At 39.0% G+C, this 15,469-nt stretch overlaps 1 protein-coding gene across 1 annotated transcript in view; it reads right to left on the bottom strand.

The window, feature by feature from the left end:
* Window positions 1-1,051: 1,051 nt before the first annotated feature.
* Window positions 1,052-15,469, bottom strand: part of KCNQ3 (potassium voltage-gated channel subfamily Q member 3) — a 296,751-nt gene continuing 282,333 nt past the window's right edge. Inside the window, exon 15 of the mRNA XM_075581947.1 lies at window positions 1,052-5,188. Within this exon, the coding sequence (XP_075438062.1) occupies window positions 4,481-5,188 (708 nt within the window). The 3' untranslated portion in view covers window positions 1,052-4,480. The remainder of the gene's footprint in view (window positions 5,189-15,469) is intronic.

The raw sequence follows: 15,469 nt of genomic DNA, 5'->3' as shown, positions 1-15,469 counted from the left end.
AGTCAAGGTATTACAGTATTTTGTTGCAATAGCATCATACGAAGCATACATTCCCATGACAAAAAAAAATGTGTTTATTTTTCAACTTTCATAGAGCAAGGTAGTCTCCACTCCAGAATTTCAGGAGATACTGAAATATGATACCTCTTATGTCCCAGATGGTTTTGTATAGCATAAGATCATATGAAAAGCTGGATATGAAGGCCAATGAATAGAGGAAGAGTGTGCATCATTACAAGAATCCATTTTTTTGCTTCACGGCAGTGCGCTTGCAGGTGGGCATTCTTATGCCTCGAAATGGTAATATCCGTATTTCCTGAAGCTGAGGCTCTTATGGGGGTGATCCTGCCATGAGGATTGCTATATTAAGTATATGTGGACATTAGTTATTATAATTTACTGTAGTGTATCCAAAACAATATTCTTAAAGTGAAGCAAATTGAGTATGGAAAACAATGTTGCAAATTTAAATGGAAACGAGTAGGTGCTTATTCACAAAGCCACAATAATTATATGACATGTGCTTAGCAATGAGTAATAGATGGTACAGCTCAACCCCCTTATAACGCCGTGCTGAGGGTCCAAAGAATCACATCGCGTTATAAGCGGATCGCATTAGAAATAATGTACAATTGTATGCATTGTATGCATTGTATACAATTGTATGCATTGTACAATAAAGTATTTAAGATATCAATAATCGTGTTCTAAAGTATTCAGAAATACAAAAATTGGGAGCCACGCTTGCTTCGCGTTATAAGCGGATTCGCGTTGTAACGGAACGCGTTATAACGGGGTTGAGCTGTATTACTGCACACCAAAAAATAAGATAAAGATACTTGCAATAACCGGTGTTCTTGGTTTAGGGACACCTGCCTATGAATTCCTATTCTTAGTGAAAAAAGATGATCCAGGTCACTGCAGATTTTCCATAGAATTTATTGTGTCAGAAAAGCATGACGTTTGAACCTTCAGTGAGGTCTTTTTCAAGTTACAGTCACTTGAAAAAGACCTCACTGAAGGTTCAAACGTTGTGCTGTTCTGACACAATAAATTCTATGGAAAATCCGCAGTGCCTTGGATCATCTTTTTTCACAATGTGCTTAGCAATGCCACTTCAATGGGCTGACCTTGTATGGAACAGGAATTGGGAAAGATTTACTGACTAGCGCTCTGGACTGTATCAAAACCCTGCCGTATAATACTAAGCATACCATATCTTTATATACTGGTACGGTGCCTTCTGGATGTGTTAATGTTAATTGAAATAAATATATGAAAACGATATAATTGTATTTTTATATTTACATACAATAAAAGTATCAAATGTATTTTTAATACTCTCATATTTATTTTTATTAACCTTAACCACATATTGAAATATCTTATAAAAGCATTGCAGACCCATATATAAATGATTAGATCTAGAAATAATTGGACATTGTGTTAATACAGCATTTAAGCAATTTAGTCCTTCCGGAGCACCTACTTAAGGCGTATGTTCTGGGGATGTGGCTATCCCTGCTTAGTAAACAGTTTCATAGTAAAATGGGCTCATTTTGATGTACTGTAAGACACCTTCGTATCTACCAATAGTCACAAGACACCTTCCAGAAGCTTAGTAAATAAGGTGTTAGCTGCAAGGAGTGCTACGGTACGGACTGCCATTTAGAAAGTCTTTTTCACAATGGGATTTATTCAATAAACTGAAAGATAAAATAAAAGAAATGTTGAGGCATTTACTGTGAGAGTGCCCCAGAATTTCAGAGGCAAGAGTTCTAGTACTGGTGGCTGCATCTGTAGAACTGTAAACGTACTTGAGCAGGGGTGGCAAACTCTAGTCCTCAAGTGCCACCAACGGGTCAAGTTTTAAGGATATCCCTGCTTCAGCACAGGCAGCTCAATCTGAGTGACTCAGTCGATTACAACATTGAGACAGTATTTGGAATGGACTAGTAAAACATTTTTCCTTAAAGCTTCAATATTTATAGATCTGGATTTGTCTAGTGTTATGACCTCAGTAGGATTTGTAGGGAGTCAAAATGAGCAGTTCATCTGTTTCCCTTTCACTGCCATATAACATTGCCAAGTTATATGTCCACTCTCTGATATTATCCCCCTCCCACAAAAAAAAAGAGGACTGTATAGTTATAGAAATTAGAAATGATGAGTCCTTAAAATGATACATTTCTGAAAATGTTGTCAAAGAGGTTTTCTGGGCATGATTTTATAAATAATTCCATGCATGATGAATAATTATTAATAATGTTAGTATACTTGCCGTATAGGTGACAGTCAAGGCAAATATTTTTATTTTTTTTAACATTTAGAAGTACAAAATTCATCACCACCATCATTCTGCGTGTTTAAATTAGGGGAGCTAGGCCTTAAACTGCAATAGTGCTGACTGGGGCACTGTTGCACGAAAAATTCAATTGGTTGGAATGGGAGTTTCTGTGTGATAGTGCCCCGATCGGTACTATCACAGTTTAATGAATAACCTCCTAAATGTCTAAACATGTATTTGTTATAAGAAAAAGACAAAGGGACATTAAATTTTTGTTTGTACGTTTTCTGGTTCCAGACAAGTATAATAAAAACCTCCCTATTAAAAAATGCAATGTCTGTGCATTGTAATGTTTAATACTAGCAATGCTCAGAAAGTACCCAAACACTGATCCTTCATCATCATCCTGCTTTGCCATCATTTGAATAAAACCTGTAACATGTCAAAAAGTTTCAACTAGATGATCTTTAGTACTATTTTTCAGATTCAATTAAATATTGTTTTATTTTATTGAAGGTCATCTTTAAAATTACTCTACAATGCTCTTTGCTTGGATATGTTAAAAGGTCCAACTAGGTGATATTTTTGCATGCTACAGCGTCAACCCTTTCTGCAGTATACTGCCTAACAAGTCGTAAAAATGTAAAAAAAAAAAGCTATTCTTTTTTTCAATAAATGTAAATATTAAAAATAAAAAATAGTGATCCTTATAAAGGATGTAATCTTTAAAAATTCTGTTACTTGCTGATGGTTGCATAAATATTTCATACATAGAAAATTAAGAAAGTCTTATATAAGTATATTGGTCCGTTAATAGTACAGTATATCATAAGCATTGCACTTTAATCATCAAAGTTGTACTTGAAGAGTGATATATGCAGAATTAGACAGCTTGCAAGCAATACTGGAGGTTTATTAAAATTAAAGCATGACTTTTTGAAATATTTCTACCTAACTGGCAAAAAAAGTATCCATCTTTAAGACAATATCAATCACACTAAGTGTAAATATTTAGAGTTAGAGATATTGGAGTAAACAACCAATAAGAGCCTGGCATCAAGCTTTGTATATTACAGTATGTTTGCAACTATGCACAGTTAGGCCTCGTTCAGGGTGCCAGAGACAGGAGTTGGAGGGAGGGCGTTCGGGAGGGAGGGCGTCAGTCTGCTGGGCGATGTGTGTTCATCCCCCCAGCAGACTTTTTCAGGAGTTGAGGAGGCGGGGAGGGGGCGGGGCTACAGACGTGAGGTTAGGGATCCAAGTTGCAGTCCTGAAATCATTCTCAAGAATGATTTCATTGGCTGCCGAGGTCCCAGTGACGCTGCTGCAGCTTCAAAAAACGAATTTTTTGTTTATTGAAACTGTAGCCAGCGTCAACTCCGGGCTTCGGAGACAGGGCAGCTGCTACCCTGACAACCAGTATTCAATTTGAATACTTTGCGTCCCACGGCAGCTCACACGGCAGCACGCCCTCCCTCCGAAGCCTGCACCCTGAACGAGGCCTTAGCCTAGAATGCCATTAGAATACTCCATATGTGGATGAAGAATTTGACTAAAGTGAGGATGTCTAAAAGAAAAATCTGTTTATAATTATTTTAACAAAAAGTGTCCATCAACTTGTCAATTTTTCTTTAATATTTGCAACAGACTGTAATTTATTTGGTTGGCATGATGACCAAATATAATGATTTCCTAAAAAGGCAAATAATAAAAAAAAAGGGGGTTGTATTTCTTTGACTAGTTGTGCTAATTTGAAATTGAAAAGGATTCACTGACAGTGAAAAATTATACACAAGAAACAGTGAGGACTGTCTGTAATATGTAACGTTGTATATGAATAATAATGTCCATGTCTACAAAAACGAAAGTGGACAACCAAGTCGCTTTCTGCATAGATCCAGTCATCAGATAGATACTGTATGTGCCATATCATTACGAAGAAATTATTGGTACCGTTTATATTGTGTAAATGCATGCAAATCATGCTCTAAACTCAAAGCTGCGTCATTTCAGTGGTATGAATGAAAAAGTCATTATAAAATGATGTGAGGCGATGCAGTGACTATCATTTTTATACATGCATCTTATGTAGCCATTGGTGTTTTAACTATTAAGCTTTGGGATGTGGATAGTGACATATACAAATATTAAGTACATTGTAAGAAAGAGTCATCCAGTGACCCCCTTCATTATTTAAACAGGCTTGGAGGGTGTCCATACTGAATCTGAAATTGCATCTCCTGTTGAAGACAAAGTCATGGGACCACTTGGTGTGAAAGGGTCCGTATCTGTATCCGTTTCACCTTCTGCTAAATAACGTTTCTCTCTCATCCAGCTTGAGCCATTTGAACTGAAAGTGAAATCATCTTTGTCTTGAGAGATACTGAAACCACTAAGAGATCTCTGAAGTTCATCGTGGTTCACTGAAAGAAGAGATAACGGCGTGTCACTGTCTCTTGTAAAACTTCTCCTTTGCACTGGAGAAACCTTTTGTGAGTTTGGACTTGAAAGCTGTCCTTGATGCCGGTTGCTAACCCGAGTGTCTATTAAGGTATGAATAGGCAAAACTGTTGGCCTTTCTGTGTATGTAGACTGTGTTCTACAGTTTTCACCATCCAAAGGCATTGGTGCTGTAAAATTCATTGGGTAATTTGCTAAGAAACCATACTGATTCATTGTGTTAAATGGAACTTGGTCCAAGTTATAAGGACTTGCATGGGAGCAAGACTCGGTGTAGTTATAAATTACTCTCTCAACTTCAGAATACCGTCTTTCTCCCCCTTCCTCCTCCGCTACCATTTCTCTCAACGGATAGTATTCCGTGACCTGAACCTGTAGTTGGTCCATGTGTTGCATGTGCATATCAACAAGAAAATCTAATTTCTTTTCCATATCTTGAACCTGCAAGGAGAAACATAGAAAATATTCAATATACTGCATAATACAAAATGTGGGTAAAACGACGTTTAATGCCATCAGCTTCAATGCATCATTATTACATTGGGTAACACATAAAAGAAGCAGGTTTCCTCACTTTGGTCCTAAAATGCCCTTTTTATGTTGATGTAACTATGTAATAAGAGATATTGTCCCATGTTTAGTAAGCAGTCTATTGCCATAGGACACCATTGCCAGAAGACACCTTGCAATCAATTGGCTTGAATGGTTGTATTCCAGCACCAGAGAGTCTTATGACAGTAAACTGCTATGTAAACTAAATGTGGCCCATTATACTTTTAAACATGCATGCTGTTTTTTCAAAAAGATGAGCACGGTTAGGAAAGTTACGTAATTCAATTATTTTATATTTGTCATGCAAATACTGCTTAGATTTCCTGTGTCTCATGGCACAAATATTTTCATAAATCACCAAATTGTTACTGTATAAACACAAAAGAAACAACATGTACACAGAACCTTTAACCACAATGCTTGTATTTTAATTTGCTTTATCAATGTATAGAGAATTAAAAAATACAACCTATACATTGTTTATTTGACTTGAAATTCCTTCACTGGATTGGTAACATGTACAGTACATTTATAATACTTATTAATATTAATCATGCCAATGGTCTGTATTCTAACTAAACATCGCTCTAATTAATTTTTGACATTCAGAATTCTTTGCCCCAAGGCAAGTACTATTTTTAGACTGTTCTTTTAATGAAGCACTGGAAAGGTCTAAATTGAACTACCTCCTGTCCTATTCACATTTAGGGAACATCACAAGATGTTATGCTACAGTAGTTGACTTTATAATTCTCACCTGATGTCATTTTTTTCCCTTATATGGTATATGACTATTGTAGTATTGACAGCATATAAAGTACATAGTTACATAGTTACATAATAGATGAGGTTGAAAAAAGACTTATGTCCATCAAGTTCAACCTACAGTGGCGGCCGCCTTTAGTCTAAATCGGCTAGATCCGCGATTTTCAGATTATCCCGGTTATGTGCGGTTTTGTGTCGTTTTTGCCCGGAGTGAACTGCGTTATTTTCGCGCTCGTGATATTAGCATTTTATTCTCGCTGTCTGCAATACTGCAATGCCGTGTAAAAACTCAGGGGGGGCGTTTGCGAGCTGTTGTCTTGGAGGTCTAATACCTTCGTAGTTCAACCTACGTCAGTACACAGTCTGTATGTGCGCGCGCAGTAATTGTAAATTTGCATATTTAAAGTATACATGCATTTGCAGTGCTGTTCTGCAGTACAGTACAGTATGTCTCATTTGAAAATTGTTGAAACGCATAGGCGTGTACTGAACTGTAACAGTGTCACATTTCGGGATATACAGCGCCCTCCCCTCGCTCGGGATAATTAACTGCACTGCAGGGTATTTCAACTTCTTATCTTCTGTGCAATGCAGTACATCTCTCCCACACCATTCCTTTGAACGTGTGTCTGGTTTCAATCACATTCCTGCTTGACAGCAGGAATTTACTGCGCATGCGCCCTTTAACTTCGCCCACCACTTGAGTCAGTGAAAAAATTTTTTTTTTATTGTATTATGATATTCAATCTGTGCTGTACAGTAGCTTTTGTCTACGACCCTGTGCGTTTGACTGCACATGGTTGATTTGTGTGCTTTTTACGTACTGTATTTGGGGGTGAATTATTATGATGAACTGCCTTTTGAAATTAAAGTATGTCTTTAGCTCTGAATTTCATGCGGCTGTCTTTAATTTTTGGAATCTTGCCATTGTGTTTTTAATCCGTCCATAGACGACCTTCAAAGCCTCACTGCGCCTGCGTGTAATCCTTGTTCAGATGGGAGCTATTTAGCTGCTTAGCTGCTTAGCTGCTTACTGCGCTTGAGTCAGCCAACCCCCCCCTCTCCACAGAGTCATTCGACAGACACCTGCACAGAGTCATTCATTTTCTGAAGTTAGTCATTGTGTTTTTAATCCGTCCCTAGCCTAGCGTCAATCGCCTCACTGCGCCTGCGTGTACTCTAAGCCTCTTTGAGATGGGAGCTAGCTGCTTACTGCGCATGAGTCACCCACCCCCCCACCTCTCCAGAGAGTCGTTAATTTTCTGAATCTTGCCATTGTGTTTTTAATCCGTCCATAGCCGAGCTTCAAAGCCTCACTGCGTCTGCGTGTGATCCTTTTTCAGATGGGAGCTATTTAGCTGCTTAGCTGCTTACTGCACATGAGTCACCCAAACCCCCCCCCTCTCCACAGAGTCATTAATTTTCTGAATCTTGCCATTGTGTTCTTAATCCGTCCATAGCCAAGCTACAGTACAAAGCCTCACTGCGCCTGCGTGTAATTCTCTTTGAGACGGGAGCTTTGAGGCTTTGTTTACGACAACATTTTGGAAAATCCCTTCTCGAATTTGATTTGCACAGAGCATCACCTTGATATTATAATAATAATAATAATAGCATGTTTTTGTATAGCGCTGTTAGTTACAGTATACGTAGCGCTTTCCAGAGACATTTTGCAGGCACAGGTCCCTCCCTGTCCCGTGAAGCTCACAATCTACTGTATGTTTTTGTTGCCTGAGGCACAGAGAGATAAAGTGACTTGCTTTTTATGTACTGTATTTGGGGGTTGTATTTGGGGGTTTATCGATCAAATTATTATGATGAACTGCCTTTTGAAATTACTGTACTCTACAGTATTTAATTTCTTTGAACTGCTGCACAACTAATCCTTCATCCCTCCCCCACGCACACACAAACTCTTTTCGACAGACACCTCCACAGAGTCATTCATTTTCTGAAGTTAGTCATTGTGTTTTTAATCCATCCCTGGCCGAGCGTCAATCGCCTCACTGCGCCTGCGTGTACTCTAAGCCTCTTTGAGATGGGAGCTAGCTGCTTACTGCGCATGAGTCACTCAACCCCCCCCCCTCTCCACAGAGTCATTCATTTTCTGAAGTTAGTCATTGTGTTTTTAATCCGTCCCTGGCCGAGTGTCAATCGCCTCACTGCGCCTGTGTGTACTCTAAGCCTCTTTGAGATGGGAGCTAGCTGCTTACTGCGCATGAGTCACCCAACCCCCCCTCTCCACAGAGTCATTCATTTTCTGAAGTTAGTCATTGTGTTTTTAATCCGTCCCTAGCCGAGTGTCAATCGCCTCACTGCGCCTGCGTGTACTCTAAGCCTCTTTGAGATGGGAGCTAGCTGATTACTGCACATGACTCAACCAACCCCCCCCCCAACCCTTTGAGGCTTTGTTTATGGTAACGCTTTGGAAAATCCCTTCTCGAATTTGAAATGTAAATCTGATTTGCACAGCATTGTGAGAATTGAGAGTAAAAAAAAACATTAACTGATTCATGTTGTTTTGTCATTCATTCTTATACTGTAGGGGTGGGGGGGCGGTGTGGTTGTTGTCAATGATTATGATTACCAGGAATGTGAATAAATATTTATTTTATTTCATCAGGAACAAAAAAATACAAATATAAAAATAATCATGAATAATATATAATGCAGTCTTTATTAAGTTCTTCTGGCAGATTGAAATTGGACAAACATTTAGAAAACATTTGTAAAACATGGAGAAACATGAATTATGCACATTTATAAGAATATTATGTAATAATATATATACACTGTAATGTATAATATATGTATACTGTATATATATATATATATATATATATATATATATACAGTATACTGTACATAGTAATATTATTTTTTCCATCATTATCTTGTTCCTCATTCGTGTACAGTACAGTAGTTCATTGAGAGAGGAGAGGTTTTGTGTACATCAATACTGCTGTTTATATACTGTACATTTGACTGTACAAACAGATTAGACTGGACACAACACCCCACCTCCCCCAGGCCACCCCTTTTTCCTGAAACGACAAGAAAACAAAAAATGAGTGCAGTTACTGAATGTACGTACTGTATTATGGCATTGTGTGATATGTAGTACTACTTTAGATGGCTGGTGCTGCTTTCTCTGAAAAGAAAAAAAATGACCAGTTAGTAGGCAGTTACTGTACTACTGTCAAACTAGTCTACTGTTTACTGGAACTACTGTATACTCTGACTACTGTTAAATACTACTGTATGTAACCTGATGGCTGGTGCTGCTCTCTCTGTAAAGAAAAAACTGTAACTACTGTACTGTATACTCTGACTATTGGGAAAGAAAAAATCTGTGCCATACTTACCTATATCATACTGTACTTACAATACTACTGCACAGTACTACTTTCCTGATGCTTGCCCATTACGCTCGATCACAATGGGCAACACAGTCGCAATATGGTCTATATATTTATTGCAGCGTTCCACGGTGAGTACATCGTTCCAAAAACTCATTATGCCTTTCAACAACTCGTCCTTTTTGGAGGGTTTCGCCACTTTCCGGATATGGTCCTTCAGCTGATGCCAGACCATTTCGATCAGATTGAAGTCTGGCGATCTGTCATTGGAAAAAAAGGACAATTAGTTTAAGAGATACAGTACACAGTAAAAACAGTGGGGGGAAAAATGAGACACAGTCTACTGCACTTACTCCGCTGACGTCTTCACCCAGTTCATACCGCGCTCAAGGATATGCGCTGTTGACGCGGTGTGCTTCGGATCGTTGTCCTGGTAGAAGCGGTGACCATTGGGGAACTCGCGTGTGATATATTGCACTATCTCAGGGACAATGTTGTCTTGGAAGAAAGCTTTATTCATTATTCCTATAGCAAGAAAAGTGCTCAAAAAACTGAACAATAGTACAGTACAGTGCATACAGTAAGGTTACACTAGTAAAGTACAGTGCATAAGGCTACATTATATTTGATATACACAAAAATCGATGACATAACCCGGCGCTAAAATATGTGAAAAAACAATAAAAAATGAAAAAATGAAAAAATATTGTATATATAGTCCCAAATGGTGCCAAGTGATGAAATGATAGTTCAATGGTTACAACCTTACAAGTCCGGTTGGGCACAGACTCAGTTCACAGTTCATCAGAACAGATGGTTCTTCTCATATGTTGTACTTGATCCTGCATATTAAAGATATCAAGCAGAGAACAAACATTGCGCAGTATATCGAGACAAACAATAATATTTCCAAATAGTGATGTATATCTGAATTGCCTACTTACTAGAAGTGGCTAGATCACATGCAGGGGAGAGAATCTGTTCTTTAAACCTTCCTTCCCTGGAAGCCTCTTGATGTCGCACGAACCCCTCGTGGTGTTCCTGGCCTCCGTGGGTATAGAAGGGATCCTTCTGCAGCCCCTGTCTTCAGGAATCCTGTACCTCTTACTCCGTTTAGGGAACAAAAAGAAGAAGGACAGAGGATTGCGCAGCACAATAAATCTTTAATGGCACTTGCCCAAAACCACGATGGAATACTCACAAAAGAAGGTGAGTTAAAATACAATAAAAAGGTGCTCGGCCCAGCACACACACACAGCCGCCTGAGTCACTGGTAGTCCGCTCCGGTACCGCGTGTACCTCGCGTGTATCCGGCGCTCTAGTGTGACGTCACTATCTTCCGTGAGACTCGCGGCTGGGATGACTGGGACACTGCTCCTTAGGCTCCTCCCTACGCGTTTCGTGACGGGGAACGTCACTTCGTCAGGGGATTGTGGAGCCTCATCAATCCCTTGTCACTTTTATAGCCGTCAGATTAACCCCTTACATGAAAAGGGATCTCATATGACTAATGGATGGCAATTAACATTCCTATTAACTGGTAAATGGTACCAGCGGGGTTTAAGGAAGCATGTGAATAAAGCACTATACATATATTAAAATAAATGATGTAAAAGAGCAATGATGATGGACTAAAAACATGAAAAAACTTTAAAATAAACTGGATGGGAGCAAAAAATGTTTTTGAGTCAAAAGTTCATAAGAAGGAAGCTAAATCAAAATCAATATTTAACCCTTTGGGTTGGAGCGTACGCAGAGTGTAGATCCAGAAGGATTCCTGTTGGGATACCCTCTGCAATCTATCACCCCCTCTGACCCCTACCTTTGGGCAGTCTATGCCGATACATGTTAACCCCTCAGGGGACATGTTATGGTGTGTTCTGAAATGGTTGGACACACTATGTGTCTCCAGCCCTTTCATGATGTTATAAACATGTTCGGCAAATCTTCGTTTTAACGGTCTCCCTGTACGACCCACGTACTGTAATTTACAGGGGCATTCTAGGAGGTAAACACAGTAGTTGGTATTGCAGTTAATGAATGTGCGGATTTCAAAACTTTTTCCGGTAACATTTGATCTGAATTCCTTACATTTTATACCATAACTCAGGGCTGTAGAAAGCGTCCTGTGTAGAGATGTCAATATGGAACCTTTGGTAAAGGGTTTCATTTTGGAATCCATCAAACATATACTGACCCACAACTACTTCTCACATGAAGGTCAATACTATCTCCAGACGTGCGGCACTGCGATGGGTACCAGGTTTGCTCCAAGTTATGCAAACATATTTATGGGTTTGTGGGAGGAAAATTTTATCCTGAACCACAACCCATATGGGGCAAACCTGGTGCTATGGAAACGCTACATCGATGATGTGCTGTGCGTCTGGAGAGGGACCCCTGAAGAACTAGAGTCCTTTCAGACCCATCTGAATACAAATGATTACAACATTAAATTTACTTTCAATACCTGTTCACAATCTATTAACTTCCTAGACCTGACTCTATATATAGTAGACAATGAAATACAGACAAAAACATACTATAAGGAGGTAAGCGCCAATTCCTACGTCCTGGCGTCTAGTCACCATCATCCTCAATGGATAAAAAACATCCCCAAGGAACAGGCGTTAAGAGTTAGACGAAATTGTTCACAAATAGAAGTGTACAACCAACAGATCAAAGAATTGGGCTATAAATTTAAGGACAGGAAGTACAAGGAGAGACTTGTCAATAATGCTATTGAACAAGCTAATAACACAGATAGACAGTCTCTTGTTCACCCTGTTAAGAAAATATATGCTGGTACTAACAAGATATTTTTGCCTTTTATCACGCAGTACAACGGTATGTCTAAGGACATTGTCAAGGTGTTAACAAAACATTGGGGCATCTTGCAAAGAGATCCGATTCTACAAACTGTACTGCCTGATAAACCGCAAGTGGTCTATAAAAAAGCCCAAAATTTAAAATCAGTACTGGCCCCTAGTTGCCCTAAGAAAAAACAAGGACCAGGAGACACTATGTGGCTTAAAGAGCTAAAAGGATATTTTCCCTGTAAAAAATGCATTGGGTGCAGTTATGGTATAAAATGTAAGGAATTCAGATCAAATGTTACCGGAAAAAGTTTTGAAATCCGCACATTCATTAACTGCAATACCAACTACTGTGTTTACCTCCTAGAATGCCCCTGTAAATTACAGTACGTGGGTCGTACAGGGAGACCGTTAAAACGAAGATTTGCCGAACATGTTTATAACATCAAGAAAGGGCTGGAGACACATAGTGTGTCCAACCATTTCAGAACACACCATAACATGTCCCCTGAGGGGTTAACATGTATCGGCATAGACTGCCCAAAGGTAGGGGTCAGAGGGGGTGATAGATTGCAGAGGGTATCCCAACAGGAATCCTTCTGGATCTACACTCTGCGTACGCTCCAACCCAAAGGGTTAAATATTGATTTTGATTTAGCTTCCTTCTTATGAACTTTTGACTCAAAAACATTTTTTGCTCCCATCCAGTTTATTTTAAAGTTTTTTCATGTTTTTAGTCCATCATCATTGCTCTTTTACATCATTTATTTTAATATATGTATAGTGCTTTATTCACATGCTTCCTTAAACCCCGCTGGTACCATTTACCAGTTAATAGGAATGTTTATTGCCATCCATTAGTCATATGAGATCCCTTTTCATGTAAGGGGTTAATCTGACGGCTATAAAAGTGACAAGGGATTGATGAGGCTCCACAATCCCCTGACGAAGTGACGTTCCCCGTCACGAAACGCGTAGGGAGGAGCCTAAGGAGCAGTGTCCCAGTCATCCCAGCCGCGAGTCTCACGGAAGATAGTGACGTCACACTAGAGCGCCGGATACACGCGAGGTACACGCGGTACCGGAGCGGACTACCAGTGACTCAGGCGGCTGTGTGTGTGTGCTGGGCCGAGCACCTTTTTATTGTATTTTAACTCACCTTCTTTTGTGAGTATTCCATCGTGGTTTTGGGCAAGTGCCATTAAAGATTTATTGTGCTGCGCAATCCTCTGTCCTTCTTCTTTTTGTTCCCTAAACGGAGTAAGAGGTACAGGATTCCTGAAGACAGGGGCTGCAGAAGGATCCCTTCTATACCCACGGAGGCCAGGAACACCACGAGGGGTTCGTGCGACATCAAGAGGCTTCCAGGGAAGGAAGGTTTAAAGAACAGATTCTCTCCCCTGCATGTGATCTAGCCACTTCTAGTAAGTAGGCAATTCAGATATACATCACTATTTGGAAATATTATTGTTTGTCTCGATATACTGCGCAATGTTTGTTCTCTGCTTGATATCTTTAATATGCAGGATCAAGTACAACATATGAGAAGAACCATCTGTTCTGATGAACTGTGAACTGAGTCTGTGCCCAACCGGACTTGTAAGGTTGTAACCATTGAACTATCATTTCATCACTTGGCACCATTTGGGACTATATATACAATATTTTTTCATTTTTTCATTTTTTATTGTTTTTTCACATATTTTAGCGCCGGGTTATGTCATCGATTTTTGTGTATATTTAATTAGTTAGAGATAATAGAGATGTCTCAATAGATCACCAGGCTGCTTAGTTTAGTTAGTGCACAGCACTGTAGTATTAGTATTAGGTTTAGCGCTTTAAACAGTATATTTGTATTTAAAATTATATTTGATATATTTTACCTTCAAAGATGACAATGCATCCTGGTCCACGCCTAGAGATGGCACCCCACACATGCAGCTTCACGGGGTGTTTTGGCCGCGGCTTCAAAGATATGCGGCCTTTTTTGTGGAATGCAAAGCTTGCAAATCTCTCCAGCGACACAGTAGACTCATCAGTGAAGATGCAATCATGGAACGTCTCCCCACTGTCGATCCATGTCTGGGCCTGGACCACTCTTTTGATTTTGTTAGCGTCCTGTATCATGGGGTACGCTCTGTAATGACAAGGAATAAATCATTTTAGCGGTACAGTACAGTTTCCTAAACAACACTTTTACCTCCTGTACTGTCCAGTACTAACCTCACATGTCCATATTTCCCTCCAATGCTGCGTCTCATCTTCTTTATGCTGCTCTCGGATACAGTGAGATTGTGCTTTTCCTGTAGAGTATTTTTGACCCTTAATGAACTCTTCTCATCATTCTCCTCACTTATTTTGTCCACCAGAAGAGTTGTCTCCCTACAATGTAAAGAAATATATTGTTTTGTTAATATGCAGCAAAATAAAAATTATATATACTGTTGCACTGTAATATAAATATAAAAAAAATATATACTGTTGTAATATAAATATAAATATGAAAAAAATATACTGTTGTAATATAAATATACAAAATATATATACTGTACTGATATAAATATAAATATACAAAATATATATATACTGTTGTAATATAAATATAAATATACAAAAATATATATAATGTACTGATATAAATATACAAAATATATATACTGTTGTAATATAAATCAACAGAAATAACAAAAATATTAGATTTAAATGAAAATTAATTTTTTTTTAAAGTTGTATAAATATACTTACGCGGTAGTTACCCTTGGTGCCCTTTTGCGGTCTCTGTTTTTTCCGTGTGCATGATAGCTCACGGTGGTTGCTGGCACAACGATGCCAGAAATAGCTAACCAGCGTTAGATAGCAGCAATTCGGTGTCTGCTCGTGTACATGTCCTTATTCGCATGCTGAGCTCCTTGGAAATCTTTTTAACAGGCATTGCTGCGAGTAGAAAGAAATACAAACACAAGAATGTATATTCGATGTTTAGTATGTGTATTCAATGTGCAGTGAATCCACAAAATAGATGGTGTATTTATACGGTAATGACTCGCATTAGAGTACGCCCACTTTCAACACGTGTACCTGTTCGCCATGCATAAAAGGTTACACACTTTGCATAGCCCACCACTCGATGACCTTTATCTGAACTTGCCCTTGTCCAGATACTGCATTGTGCCACCTGCTTCCAAGGAGCAACCCCGATTCTACGGACGCAGGAACACACTCGCCTCTGC

This window comes from Ascaphus truei, chromosome 2 (assembly GCF_040206685.1).
Source record: "Ascaphus truei isolate aAscTru1 chromosome 2, aAscTru1.hap1, whole genome shotgun sequence".
Taxonomy (NCBI): Eukaryota; Metazoa; Chordata; class Amphibia; order Anura; family Ascaphidae; genus Ascaphus; species Ascaphus truei.
Note: the sequence above shows the minus strand (reverse complement) of the source record. Positions and strands in the feature narration are given on the sequence as shown.